The following is a 14,523-nucleotide window of genomic DNA, read 5'->3' as shown; positions in this document are numbered from 1 at the left end:
TGCAGGGCTAACCAGGGTTCCAAATATGGTACTGATTTTTGGTTCACATTTCCAAAGGCTTCGATTCCCAGGCCCACCCCACCCCCAGCCCCTCTTTAATTTGACCTGCTCCTAGTTCTTCCTTTGCTACAGAATCGCAAATGCTTCTGGCAACAGTGGGTTATTAGTAAAGGATGGCTCTTTGTTATTAGATTGCATTTTATTACTTCCTTCAGCTCAGTGTGGACCTGATATTGGAGGCCTCTCCCCATGGGTTGAGATTGAGAGGTAGGTGCTGTAATGATGTGGTTTTGTTATTTCTGTGGCCCCATGCAGCCAGATGGGAACCCGAGGCTGAGGAGGATGCAGGATGGCGGACGGTGCCCTGTTCTGGCTGCAGAAACCAGGCTCCTGCGAGGCCATCTTTGCTGTGCGTGGTGGCCAGGGGCAGCAGCTTGCGGCTCCGTCTGTTCCCGGACGAGGTCAGTAGGCATTTAACACAGCTATCCGGGCTTCTTCACACAGTGGGTCAAGCTTACCATCTCCTCCTAGAGAAAAAGAGACACTTTTCTTTTGGCCAACTTTTTACATACATTTATTTATTTATTTATTTATTTATTTATTTATTTATTTATTTATTTATTTTGGTACTGGGGAGTGAACCTGAGCATATTCTACCTTCATGCGACACTCACAGCCAGATTTTTTTTTTTTTTGTAGTACTGGGGTTCCTGGAAGCCCTTCTACCTCCGGGCTATACTCCCAGACTCTCTCTCTCTCTCTCTCTCTCTCTCTCTCTCTCTCTCTATATATATATATATATATATATATATATATATATATTTGGAATATATATATATTTGGAATATATATATATTTGGAATATATATATATTTGGAATATATATATATTTGGAATATATATATATTTGGAATATATATATATATATATTTGGAATATATATATATATATATTTGGAATATATATATATATATATTTGGAATATATATATATATATATTTGGAAACAGGCTCTCTTAAGCCAGCACGCCTGGCTTCGAACCTGCGTGATCCTCCTGTCTCCACCTCCCAAGTGCAGGGATTACAAGTGTGCGCCACCACGCCCCGCTTCACAGGCAGATTTTATTTTGAAATATGCTAAAGTTAGCCGGGCGTGGTGGTGCACACTTGTAATCCCCGCGCTTGGGAGGCAAAGACAGGAGGATTGCGCAGGTTCGAAGCCAGCCATGCGCACTGGCTTAGGAGACCCTGTTTCCAAATAAAAAATGTAAAAATAGGCCTGGGAGTGTAGCCCGGAGGTAGAAGGGCTTCCAGGAACCCCAGTACCACAAAAAAAAAAGAAAGAAAGAAAGAAAGAAAGAAAGAAAGAAAGAAAGAGAACTATGCTAAAGTTAACTTCAAACCTGAGATCCTGTCTCAGCCTCCCAAGTACTAGTATTCCTGGTGTGCAGCTGTGCATACAATTTGCCATCATATTCAATACATTTAGGGCTTTTACCACGAGCAAATTCTCAAAGGTCACAGGCATTTGAAATGTTAACTGGCCTCTAATGGAGTCTCAGGGGATTATACGAATGTTTACTCCTGAGCACAGGAGGCATGTGCCCTGCCAGCCTGCCAGACCAGAAGCCCCCAGGAAAAGAAGTCCCATGAACGTTGCAGATAATGCCATACTGCAGCCATCTGGACCCTAATTGACTCATCAGCCCCAGATAGAATAAACAAATGGAACAGAAATCACTTTAAAAGCAAATAATAATAAAATACGTTATCAAAGTGCAGAAAAAAATAATTATCCTTAAATTCCATCATGTATCTGCAGCTCAGGCCTCAAGTTCTTTTGCTTTGCTCTGTCTCCAGTGTTGTGGGCGCCCTACTGTGCAAGGTTTTGAATGTTCCTCCGTGTGCTGCAGGGTACAGGGCTCCTAGTACGGACTGAAACACTCAGAAAGAAACCCAATTTAGTCCAGGGTTGACACACTGGTTGTTTCCTTCCTTCCTTCTTTCCTTTTTTTTTTTTTATGATATGAAGATGGAACTGAGGAGCCTTCTACTACACCCCCAGTCCTATTTTATTTCTGTTTTGTAACAGAGTCTCACTACGAGTCTGAGGCTGGCCTCCAACTTGCGCTCCTCCTGTCTTGGCCTTCCAAGTCCTGGGGTAACAGATGTCCGCCTCCAAGCCCAGCTCACACTGACCAACTAGAAACTGAGGTCTTTCTCAGAGAGGCAGCGCGGTCAGGAGCCTGGCCCTGGGGCTCACCAAACTCCAGGTCTTTGATGTTGCAGTGGAAAACAACCTCTTCATTCACTACGAGTTCCACCACGTTCCAGTCTTCTATCTTCTCCAGGATGACAATGTGTCCATCTTTGGCCAACACAGCTGGAAAATGGAGAGGGAGGTGGGTGACCTGGAGCAGACTCAGTCACCGGATCTGCATCTTTGTGGATGACTCATGGCTCTGACTCACTGGTCGGGTGGCACTAGCCATCCCCCCAACCTGGCAGCCAGGTCTGGGCTGTGAATACCCAGGGGCTCTGAAGCCATGGCCTGCCTCTGGAAAGGACCACTGGGCTTTCCACAGGCTTAACCTCACAGAAACCAGGCTCCGTGTTGGGGGGACTCAGGGACTCTATACCTTCTCTCCCATTCTGCAGATGGAAATATAAACTGGTAGTCTTTCTGGAAGGAAATTAGCAGAACCCCAAAGCCCTCAAAAACAATTCTAGTCTTTGGCCCAGGAAACCTCCAATAAGGGGGGAAAGTAACAAATTTTTGCAGCAAAGTGTGTGTGTGTGTGTGTGTGTGTGTGTGTGTGTGTGTGTTACTGGGAATTGAAACCAGGGGCATTCTGGGTTCAGTTGAACCCAGAGCTACACACCCAGCCCCTATTTAAATTTCATATTTCAAAACAGGGTCTTGCTAATTGCTCAAGCTGGTCTCTGAACCTGTAATCCTCCTGTCTCAACTTCCCGAGTACTGGGGTTACAGGCATGCGCCGCTGTTCAGGGCTTTATATTATTATAATAGCAATATTCTATGAATAAATTACAATAATCAGATGGTCAAGTAATCAAATTATCTCTCATATGGTATGCCCTTATGAGAGATAATTTAGAAATTGTATTATTATTTTCTCTGGTGTTGGAGATTGAACCCAGGAGCATTCTACCTCTGAGCTATACCCCCAGACCTATTTTTAATTTTTTTATTTTGAAACTGGGTCTCACTAAGTTGTGCAGGGCCTCATACCTGAGGCTGGCTATGAACCTGTGATCCTCCTATCTCAGCCTCCCAAGTACTGGGATTACAAGCATGAGCCACCATGCCTAGCTCTGATTTAGATAGTTTAAAATGCTTATGAACTTTACTAGCAGTAATACCTATGCTGTAGACAAAAAAAAATCAGGATACAAATATATGTAATACATATTAAAATAATATATCTAATACCAATTAAAATATGCATGTGAGAAAGAAGAAAAATACCCAGTGGGTTATCTATCTGTGGTGAGTGGGGAGGGAAAGAGAAATCAGGTGGGGGTATGTTTTTTAAAGTCTTCGGCATTTCATTCAGTCTTGGGGGAGAAAAGCAGACATTTATGTGCGTTAATTGCATTTAATTACAGAGACAATTGTGTTTCAAAATGTTGGCGTGTCCACTTCTTCAGCTTCAATCAGTTCAAGAACATCCTGCCCCAACTGTGCACATTCTAATTGCGTGATTTTAATTTCACTTCTGGAAAGAAACTTCACAACAGCTCAGCGAGGAACTCTATTAACAAGACAGCACTCCTTGGGCACCCGATGGTGGCCCTAATTGACCTGCATCAGCTAATGCCTCTCTGAAGAACGCTGTGTCATCTTCTTGACATATTTATGTTACTGTATCCTGCTAACTCTTCTGACTTTTTTGGGTGGTGGTGGTGAGGTACTGGGGATTGAACCCAAGGACAGTCCACCTCAGGGCTGTACCTCTGGCCCTTTTAATTTTGTGGATTTTGAAACAGGGCCTTGCTAAGTTGCTGAGACTGGCTTCAAACCTGTGATCCTTCTCTCTCAGTCTCCTGAGTACTGGGATTACGGGCATGTATCACCACACAGGGCTTAAGTGTTTTATTCTTAAGCACCTTTCTTTCTTTCTTTCTTTCTTTCTTTCTTTCTTTCTTTCTTTCTTTCTTTCTTCTTATTTTTATAGTGGGGATTGGTATTCTACCTCTGAGCTACATCCATAGCCATTTTTAATTTTTTTAGTTTTTGAAACAGGGTCTAAGTTGCTGAGGCTGTCCTTGAACCCGTGATCCTCCTGTCTCAGCCTCCAAAATACTGGGATTCTAGGTGTGTGCCACCATGCCCAGTTTGTGAAATATCTTGAAGATGGTCCTCAGCCTGGACCAATGACTTAAGTGAAACAACCCTGCTGATATGTGATGGCTGTTGCTTACCTAGGGACACAGGCAGGTGGTCCAATGGTAGAGATCTCTGGGCTCATATGGACCCCAGCAGCACCCCCAAAGGCCCAGATGTATGTATGCAGGTACAACTCAGCCTCATATGGACCCCAGCAGCACCCCAAAGGCCCAGCTGTACATGTGCAGGTACAACTCAGCCTGTGGCCTTTGTCTTGACATTGACATGCTTCTGCCAAATGGGCTTCGATCTGACAGAAAGACAGTGGAAGCAAAACAGCTTTGCCCTTTCGTCTCTCAGTCTTACTTTCAGGGAAAGGTGCTGCCCCTCCACTATTGATACCCACAGCCAACTCTCTAAGCCTCTTGAGATCCAGAGAGAATGAAGGTACGGGGCCTTGGAGAGGTGCATCCCCAGCCTGCCCATGTCCCTCTCCCTTCACTGGGGTCTTGACATTGGTTCATGGAGACAGTTATCACTCTTATTACATGGCTCAGGGTAGCCACGTGTCATGGTTTGAATATAGAATGTTCCCTAGAAAAGCTTATGTATTGGCAGTGCAAAATGTTCAGAAATAGCTGAGTGTGGTGGCACATGCTTGCAATCCCAGGACTTGGGAGGCTGAGACAGGAAGATCACAGGTTCGGGGACAATCTCAGCAAGTAGTGAGAGTCTCAGTAACCTAGTGAGACCCTGTTTCAAAAATAAAAATGAAATAGGGCTGGAGGTATAGCTCAGAGATAGAACGCCCCTGGGTTCCATCCCCAGTAACACACACACACACACACACACACACACACACACACACACACGCCCATTCAGAGGTGAAATCATTGAAAATCAGGAAAGTTCTAATCCCATGAGCAGATAAATTCATTGATGGATTAGTGGTTTACTGGGTAGGCAGGTAGGATGTGACTAGAGGAGGTGGGTCGCTAGGGGTGTGATCTCGAGGACTAATATATATGTCCCTTTCCCCCTGCCCCCCTTCCCTGCTGCCGGGCCCTGAGCTTCTGCCAACTTGGCCCAATGGGACTGAAACCTCCACGACTGTGAGCAAATAAATCTTCCTTCCTTTAAGCTGTAGTCTTCAGGTATTTTGGGTACAGTGGTGAGAACACTGACTGAAAAGAAATTTGATCCACCAAATAACCCTCCCCGTGGAGCTGGGGGGAGGCTGGGTAACGGGGCTCATCACATCTGTGGGCAGATGAAACCCCATGGGAAGAAATCCTCTTAGAAGACCATCTCCTCTTGCTCTCCTGCATTGGGCCCGTGTCTTCCCCACCGCCCACAGTTCCATCCCTGCTCTCCTCCAGGTCACTGGGATTAATGCTGGCTCCCCAGCCCGGTGTGGGGGCTCACACCTGTAATCACTGTACTTGGGAAGCTGACACAAGAAGATCGCAGCTCCAGGCCAGCTCCAGCAACTTAGTGAGACTCTGTTTCAAAATAAATAAAATAGAGTTAAGGGTGAAGCTTTGAGGTGGAACACTCCTGGGTTCAACCCCAGCACTATTTGTATTTATATAAACAAATGGCGCTGGCACAGCCACCGACTCTATGGCCTTAGTGACCTGTCTGACCTGTATTACAGAGGCCCCGTGGCAGCCTCGGCTCTTGTGCACCGCCCATCTGCCCAGCCACAGAGCAGCCCGCGCAGGCTTAAAGGATCAAAGTAGAAGAAACCCTGGAATTCCTGCAGCTCTTCCAAATGCCACCTCTCTACATGAGGAACCATGTCCCTTCTGAGCTGCTGTGGGGTTGTCTATTCAAAGAAAGGTCAGATGAACATAGCCCTGAAGCACATGCCATGCGGAGGCAGCTGTTCTCCCAGTGCACATCAGCCGGAAGGTGCCGGCACCTGCCGAGTGCCCACCTCTTTGAAGGGGCCCTCGTTCTCCAGGGAGCATCTGGACACCATGATGGGACCCCAGAAAGGCTCCATTCTCCCTGTGCTGGTGGAACTGTGCGCCATCCTGGAAACCTTTAATGTTGCTGGGGGCTGGGCGCAGTGGTTCACCTGTCCTTGGGAAGTGTAATCCCAGTACTTGGGAGGCTGAGACAGGAGAATCACAGGTTTGAGGCCAGCCTTAGCAATTTAGCAAGACCCTGTTTCAAGATTAAAAGGGATAGGAGTGTATCTCAGAGGTAGAATTCCACTGGGTTCAATCCCCACTGCCCTATCAAAATGCTGTTGGGTAGGAAGTCCAGGTACACAAATAGGTCTCTCCCTCCCTGGCACAGACACCAGGCCTTTGAAGTCCATGAGTATGGCCAGTGCTTGGCTGGGTGCAGGCTAGCTTGTGGGATATCTTAGCTAAGTAAGGGCCCCCTTATGCTCCTTCCATTCCTTTGAGCAGGTCCTTTGGCAACCTAAGCCCAGTGGGCAGGCAGCGATCCTGGCTGGGGCTGTTCTGCATATCTCCTTGCTGAGCGTTGGTTTAGTGACATCAGTATTGAGGTCACAGTGGAGACATTTTTTCTGCACTATTACAGTTCATGGATAATAAGGAAAGAAGAAAAATTCTCAGAATGCCTAAGGCATGCTAAATTCAGAAGAGATCGAACGTATTTCCAGAGACCAGCAGGGCTTTGGGAAATGCTAGAGTGCTATGATTTTTTTTTTAAAGTAATACAGAAAATTCAAGCTTAGCCTGCTAATCCAAGCCTGTAATCCCAGTACTTGGGAGGCTGAGACAGGAAGAGTGCAGGTTCAAGGCCAGCCTGAACAAGGATAGAACTCCCCTGGGTTAAATCCCCAGTATCAACACACACACACACACACACACACACACACACACACACACACACACGTGCTACACAGGATTTGGATGCAGGTTTATGGAGGAGGGTCTACAAACAGGTCTGCTTGCTATTGAGTCAAGGGCCAGTGCTCTCTGGGTGTCTGAGTGCTGAGATTGGCTGTGAACCTACAATCCTCCTGTTTCAGCCTCCCATGTACTGGGATTACAGGTGTGCACACTATACCTGTCTGTCAGTTGATTTTTGCCATGGGTACCAAAACTGTTCAATGGGCAAAGAGTGGTATCTTTAAGAGACCACTGTTAAAATCGGATATCCACACGAATAATGGACTTTTACATTATACTATGTATAAAAAACTAACTCAAAATAGATACAAGATTTAAATTGAGAAATTTCAAAACTCTTAGAATAAAATGTAGAAGAAATCTGCATGGCCTTAACACTTGACAATAATACGTTAAACACCAGGGCACGTGCAATGGAAGGAAGATAGACTGAAAAGACTATCTTTATTAAAACTGAAAAGTCTGGGCATTAAAGGACACTAGTAAGACAGTGAAAAAATAATCCATAGAATGAGAGAAAAGATTCATAGCTCCTATCTGATAAGGATCTACAAGGATCTAGTATGTGATCTCGCTCTTTCAACTCAACAAAAAGAAGAGCAACCCAGTTTAAAAATGAGCGAAGGACCTGAACTGGCATTCCTACATAGAAGACATACAGAAGACATACAGACGGCCAGTGAGCGCATGGAAAGATGCTCGGCATCGTTAACCAGCAGGGACATGCAACTCAACACCAGGAGAACCACTCACACCTGCTGAGATCAGTCGCTACGAAGATACAACAGCTCTTGGGGAGAATGTGGAGAAACTGCTGGGATCCTCATTCATCGCTGGTGGGTTGTGAAGTGTCATGGCTACTTTAGAAAACAGTCTGAGATTTCACATGACTCAGCGGAAACAAAGACACTCAACCAGAGGCTGCTCCACCTAAGAGGGGGGAACAGCCCAAGTATCTGTCAGCTGGTGATGAGATAAGCAAGATCTAGAATATACACAACATGGAATACTATTCAGCCATAAAAATGGAATGTTAATACTTCCTATAACATGAATGGACCAAAAAACAGGCTAAGTGAAATAAACCATGTACCAAAGAATACATATTATATGATTTTACTTTTCTTAGTATCTAGAGATAGCTAGGCATGGTGGCTCACACTTCTAATCCCAGTACTTGCAGGCTGAGATAGGAGGATCCCAGATTCATAGCCAGCCTCAGCTACTTAGTGAGGCCCTGAACAACTTAGTGAGACCTTGTTTCTAAATAAAGAATGAAAAATAGGGCTGGGAGTGTAGGCCGGAGGTAGAATATTTCTGGGTTACAACACCCCCAAAAAAAATCTAGAGTGAGAAAATGCAAAGAAACAGAAAACAAAAGTTACCAGAGCTGAGCTGAATGTGGTGGCACCTGACTCTAATTCCAGCACTTGGGAGGTTGAGCCAGGGTAGGTTGAAGGAAAGCTTTGGCAACTTAGTGATGCCCTGTTCCAAAGTAAAAAATATAATAGGAGCCGAGCATGGTGGCACATGCCTGTCTTCCCAGTACTTGGGAGGTTGAGACTGGCTGATCACAGGTTCAAGGACGGCCTCAGCCAATAGTAAGACTTTCACCAACACCAGTCTGATTACTTTCTCCTCTTGTTCCCCCACCATGTGGGAGTAAGACAGAGGCGCTGTCAGCAAGTCAGGAAGACAACCCCCACTAAGCTCAGACTGTGTGAAACTAAGATTCTGTTGCTCAAGCCACCGCCCATGGCATGTTGTTACAGCAGCCCAAGGAGATGAACAGAAACACTGTGCTATTCACACCAGAAGTGTCTTCATCAACTGTTTTCTCGGGAAAGTAATTTTTTCTGCTAATTGAAATCCCACCCACCCTTCAAACTGGAACTCTCATGCCGCCTCCTCCAGGAGCCTTCCCTAATGCTGGGCCCAAGCTGGACTCCCACAGCATTTTGCGGGAAGATCCTCAGTCTGCGTGTTCTCTGCAAATCACCAGGTCGCGCCTTTCTATCTCTAGTTTGGATTTTTTTTTTCTGGACCCCAGAACTGCAGGTCTGACTGAGTACCTTCATCCAGGGAGCTGAAAGCACACAGAGTTTAATATGCCCAGATGCAGCTTGTTCCTCCAAATTGTGATCCATTGCTGGTGTTTCCAGTTTGAGGACATCTCCATTCATCAGAACGTCTCAAGCCAGACGCTAACAAGCATTTGAATAGCATCCTCTTTCCCTTGCCTGCCACCTCCATCCTTGTGGGGGGGAAGCATCTTTTACTTCTATCCCCTACCCCCTTTATGACTGTCCTAGTCAGGGCACCTCTCATCTCACCCCTGGACCACATCGACTCTCTCTCCTGCTTCCATAATTGGCTTCTTGAAGCTGTTCTCAGAGCAGCCAGGGTATCACTTCCATGCCTAAACCTTTTATGATCTGGCCCTCTGTCTCTTTGTGTCTCTCTGTCTCTGTCTCCCTCCCTCTCTCCTCATCCTGTATCAGTTTGATAACTCCAGCTCTCTAGCTTTCACAGATATCAGCCCTTCTGCCTAGAAGACTCCGTGCCTCCCCAGAGCCTCGTGCCTCCTGGGCAAGTGCTCTACCACGGACCCACCACACCTCCGCCCCTGGCATGCCCTCGACTCTCTTTACCTTTTTAGTATCATACTCATTCTTTAAAGCTCAACTCAAGTGTAATTTCCTGAAATGAGTCTTTCCAGATCCCCCACCCCTGCAATGATGGTCAGTTTCAGGTCCCACTAACGGCCATCCCATGGCACCCTCTACTCTGTTGATTTTGGCACAACTGTCATTTAGTTATCAATGATGAGAGAGCACTTTAAGGACATCTATCATTGTTCAATAACTGGGCATAATGGTGCACACCTGTAATTACAGTAATTGGGAGGCTGAGATAGGAGGATTGAAAATTTGAGTCTGGTCTCAGCAATTTAATGAGACTCTGCTTGAAAATAAAAAAATAAAAAAGGGCTTTGGGGGTGTAGAACAAAGGTAGAATATCCCTGAGTTCAATTCCCAGCACTAAAACAAAAATAACAACAACACAACAACAACAACACCCCACTGTGTGCCTCCAGTTCCACACACAGGAAATGTTCAATTAAAGTTTGCGGAATGAATGAATGAATGAATGAATGATGCAGGAGCAGAAGTTCGGGGCCACCATTTCCCCATCCTCGGTTTTTCAATTCAGAACGTGGGGTTATTTAATTTTTTTCTTGGAGGTAATTTGTGTGAACTGCCTGGCTCCGTGGGTCCTGCAGCTCACAGTTGTTCTCACTCTTAAAATCAAGCAGCAGAAGCCAGAGGGAGATGCTGGGTCGTCCCGGGGCACCCGAGCTCTGGGAAGGTTTCCTGGGGAAAGGGGCACTTGGTTGGGGCCCAAGGAAGGAAACGCGTGCGGGCAGAGGGCACAGCTGCAGGGATGCTCCGAGGCACTCAGCGGGGCGGCCCACCTTGCAGGCCTTCCAGGCGGAAGACGTGGTACTCCACCGACAGCCCCACCGCGCTGTAAGGCCCGTAGCGCAGGGTGACCAGAGCGTTCTTGGGCATGGCGCCGGGGACCGCTGCCTGTCGCAGCCTGGGATGCAAGCAACAAGGGTTGCCAGGCAACCGCGCCATCGGTCCGGCAGGTGGGCGGGGTCTGGGCGGGGGCTGGCGGGGCTCCAAGTCCGCGGCGGGGCCTGGGCTGGTGGGCGGGGCCTGGGCGGAGGCGGGGCTCCAGGTCCGCGGCGGGGCGGGGCCTGAGTCCCTTTCGGACCCTGGAGTGTCAAAGCTCAGTAACTAAGTAACTACCACAGTCAACGTTTTTCCGCCAGTTACAGGGAGTCTGTCAGGCGAGCTAAGTCCTTTGCATGACCCCAGCCCCATGAAGCCAGTTGCATTTTGTATTTACAAAACGGAGCCTCAGAGAGGCCGAGAAACCTTCTTAGCCAGGCAGGGGTGTGGTAGGGGTTAAAATCTTCGCATTTCTCTACCGTCTTGCCCACTTTTGGGTTGGTTCTGTATTGTGTTTCTGTATTGGTTCTGTATTGCCCCCTCTCCCCCTGTTTGAAAGTTATTTCCATTCGCTAACTAGTAAGAGGACAGACAGTGGAGGTCGTCTTGGTGGAGGCAAAACTCTAAGTTCGCCCAACTTCCCTTGACATCTCATACCTGCCCATGGAAAGACAGACCTAAGGCCTCCTGGACTCCCAGCCCGGTCTCCTGCGCTCCCGCTGGCCCTCTCCGCACTGGCAGCCGACACAGAGCTTCACGGGAGAGGCTGGAGGCTGTGAAGGACCCAGAACACCAGAGAGCTAAAGAGAGGACCCCCGCTCCTGCCAATCTGCATCAATCTGTGTTAGCAAGAGGGACACCTTTATTTCGCAGCCACTGAGACTTTGGGGTGGTTTATTACAGCAGTTAGCTAAACCTAGTAATTACAACCTTGCAACACACATCTTTACTTTATAAAAAAAATAGTGGTAGTTGTTATTTTTATCTTCCTTTGAACAGTGCAAGGATTTAAACCCCCTTTCTCATTCATTCGTCTCCCAACATATGCCTTTGTTTTTGTGTATTTTGATTCTCTCCATGTGTACAGTCTGTTTTCTATGACACATTATTTCTTTGATGAGAATTAGTTTATACATGACTGGTAAGCAGAAGAATGATGTCAGGAGAATTCTAGCTTTGGGGAAGTCCTAGCTGATCTCTTCCAGCAGTGGACTTCACCCACACAGCCCAGCCATGCTGCAGGATTGTGGAGCCTCTTACCAGGTCATTACCCTTCCTGCTGGCTCCTGGGGCCAATACCCGCCTTTGAGGGACATATATCTTCTGGCTCTTTCTAAACTTTGTGCACTTTTCATGAGGCAACATCCTCTACTAACTGTAGTGTTTTTATTTACTAGAAATTTAATTTTGATGCCTCAGCTATGCTAAACTTAGCCAGGTGTGGTTCCAGTACTTGGGAGGCTGAGACAGGTGGATCACAGGTTTGAAGATAGCCTCAGCAACTTAGGGAGACACTGTTTCCAATTAAAAACTAAAATAGATCTGGGGATGTAGCTCAGTGGCAGAATGCTCTTAGGTTCAATTCCTACTACCACACATTACAAAAAAAAAAAAGAAAAAACACTTTGCTATACCTTCTTTACCAATGATTTTTTATTACTTTTGTGTTTTCCTGTTTCCTTATTTCTTGCTTTCTATAGTTTCACTATAACTTGTCTGAGTGTGAGTTTTTCTTTCTTTTTCTTTTTTCTTTTTTTTTTTTTTTTGGTGTGTGTGTAGGATTGAACCCAGGGACATTCTACCTCTGAGCTCCCCCCCCCCCAGCCCTATTTTTATTCTTTATTTTGACATAGGGTCTCACTAAGCTGTGGAGGGCCTAAGTAGCTGAGGCTGGCTGTGAACCTGCGATCCTCCTGTCCAGCCCCTGTAGTACTAAGATTATAAGCATGCACCACCACACCTGGTGAGTTTATTCTTATTCTGCTTGGCATTCGTGGAGACTCTTGGAACAGAATCCAGGCCCTTCATGGGTCCTGGGGAAAGTCAGAGCTACTTCTTCACAGGTAGCGTCTCTCCCATCCTCTCACCCCGCCCCAAGGCTGAATTCAGTTAGGGTGTGCTAGCCTCCTTCCTACATTCTGCTCGGCTCTCCTGCATTTCTGTTTCTGGACTGTGCTCTGTGTGTGTACATTTATTCACTTTCACGTATAATCCAGTCTGGCAGTTTTCTCTTCAGCTGTGTCTTCACTGATATGAAAGCCATCAACTTGGTTATTTCCCAATTCTGGAATTTCAGTGTGCTCCCCTTCCAAATCTTCTGTGCCACTTTGTACAGTTTCTCGCCAGGTTTCCTAGGCTTGACCCTATCTCCTTGATAATTATTTTATTGTCTGTGTTTGAGAATTCTGTTGTCTGGAGACCTTGTGTTTCTGTTTCTGTTGTTCATTTCTACTGGTCTCCATTCATTTCATCTCAGTACCTAGAGTGCCTGGTTTACTTTAATTGTGTCCTGGACACTGTATTAGAAAAATTATTTGCAAGCTGGGCATGGGGGTACATGTTTGTAATCCTGGTACTTGGGAGGCTGAGACAGAAGGATCACAGGTTGGCAGCCAGCCTTAGCTACTTAGTGAGGCCCTCTGCAAATTAGTGAGACTCTTTTAAAATAAAGAATAAAAAAAATAGGGTTGGGGGTGCAGTTCAAAGGTAGAATGCCTCTGTGTTCAATCGCCAGCATGTGTATATTTGCCAGATTGTGTGTGTGTTTGTGTGTGTGTGTGTGTGTGTGTGTGTGTGTGTGTGTGCGCGCAGTGCTGGGAATTGAACCCAAAGGCATTCTGCCTCCGAGCCACATCCCCAGCCCTATTTTATTTTTGTTTTGAAACAGTCTGGCAAGGTTGATGAGAATCTCACTACTTGCTGAGACTGTTCTCAAAGCCGAGATCTTTCTGTCTCAGCCTCCCCCAGCTCTACATGCCAGATTTCTAAGATGTATTCTGCAGGCAGTTTAGTCTAACTCAACTGACCTGCTGGGCGTGGTGACGCATGCTCATAATCCCAACATTTTGGGAGGCCGAGACAGGAGGATCATGGTTTGTGGCCAGCCTCAGCTACTTAGGCCCTCTGCAACTCAGTGAAATACTTTAAAAAAATACTTTTATTGGCACATTGTAATTATATAACATAGAGAGCTTCAAAGTGACTTAAACATGCACACAGTACTCTGTGCATTTCCCCCCACGTCCCACCCCACTCCCCCTATCTCCCTGAACGTGTCAGTGAGGTTGGCAGTGACACCTTCAGGTGTGGACACAGCACCGTTGTAACTGTGTCCTTCCTCAGTTCTCCTTCTTCCCCTTCCCACCTTCCTCCCCCACACCGCTACCAATATCTACTGGTCTGCTCCTCTTTGATCTGAAGTCCCTTTTGTTTCTTGTTTTCTCTCTAGCTTACACATTTGAGAGAAAATATAAGACCCTCGACTTTCTGAGACTGGCTGTCCTCACTTAGCAGAGTGTTCTCTGGTTCCATTGATTGTCCTGTAAATGACATCATTTTGGTCTTCATGGTTGAGTATATACCACATCTTTATCCATTCATCTGTTGACTGACACCTAGGTTGGTTCCATCCATAATTTGTCTATTGCGAATTCTGCTGCTATGAACATAGACATGCATGTATCACTATAGTATTCAGACTTTAATTCTTTAGGGAAGATACTGAGAAGTGGTATAGTTGGGCCATGTGGTAGTGAGCCATG

At 46.3% G+C, this 14,523-nt stretch overlaps 1 protein-coding gene across 1 annotated transcript; it reads right to left on the bottom strand.

Moving 5' to 3' along the window:
• Positions 1–462: 462 nt before the first annotated feature.
• Positions 463–10,816, bottom strand: LOC308261627 (UPF0728 protein C10orf53; the record flags this gene model as incomplete). The annotated part of the gene is made up of 3 exons (XM_080693670.1): positions 463–527; positions 2,263–2,382; positions 10,720–10,816. The coding sequence occupies 3 exons, from the start codon at positions 10,814–10,816 to the stop codon at positions 463–465; spliced, it is 282 nt and encodes a 93-aa protein (XP_080549796.1).
• Between the last annotated feature and the right edge of the window lie 3,707 nt (positions 10,817–14,523).

The sequence above is a fragment of the Muscardinus avellanarius genome, assembly GCF_963383645.1.
Source record: "Muscardinus avellanarius genome assembly, chromosome: 4".
Taxonomy (NCBI): Eukaryota; Metazoa; Chordata; class Mammalia; order Rodentia; family Gliridae; genus Muscardinus; species Muscardinus avellanarius.
Note: the sequence above shows the minus strand (reverse complement) of the source record. Positions and strands in the feature narration are given on the sequence as shown.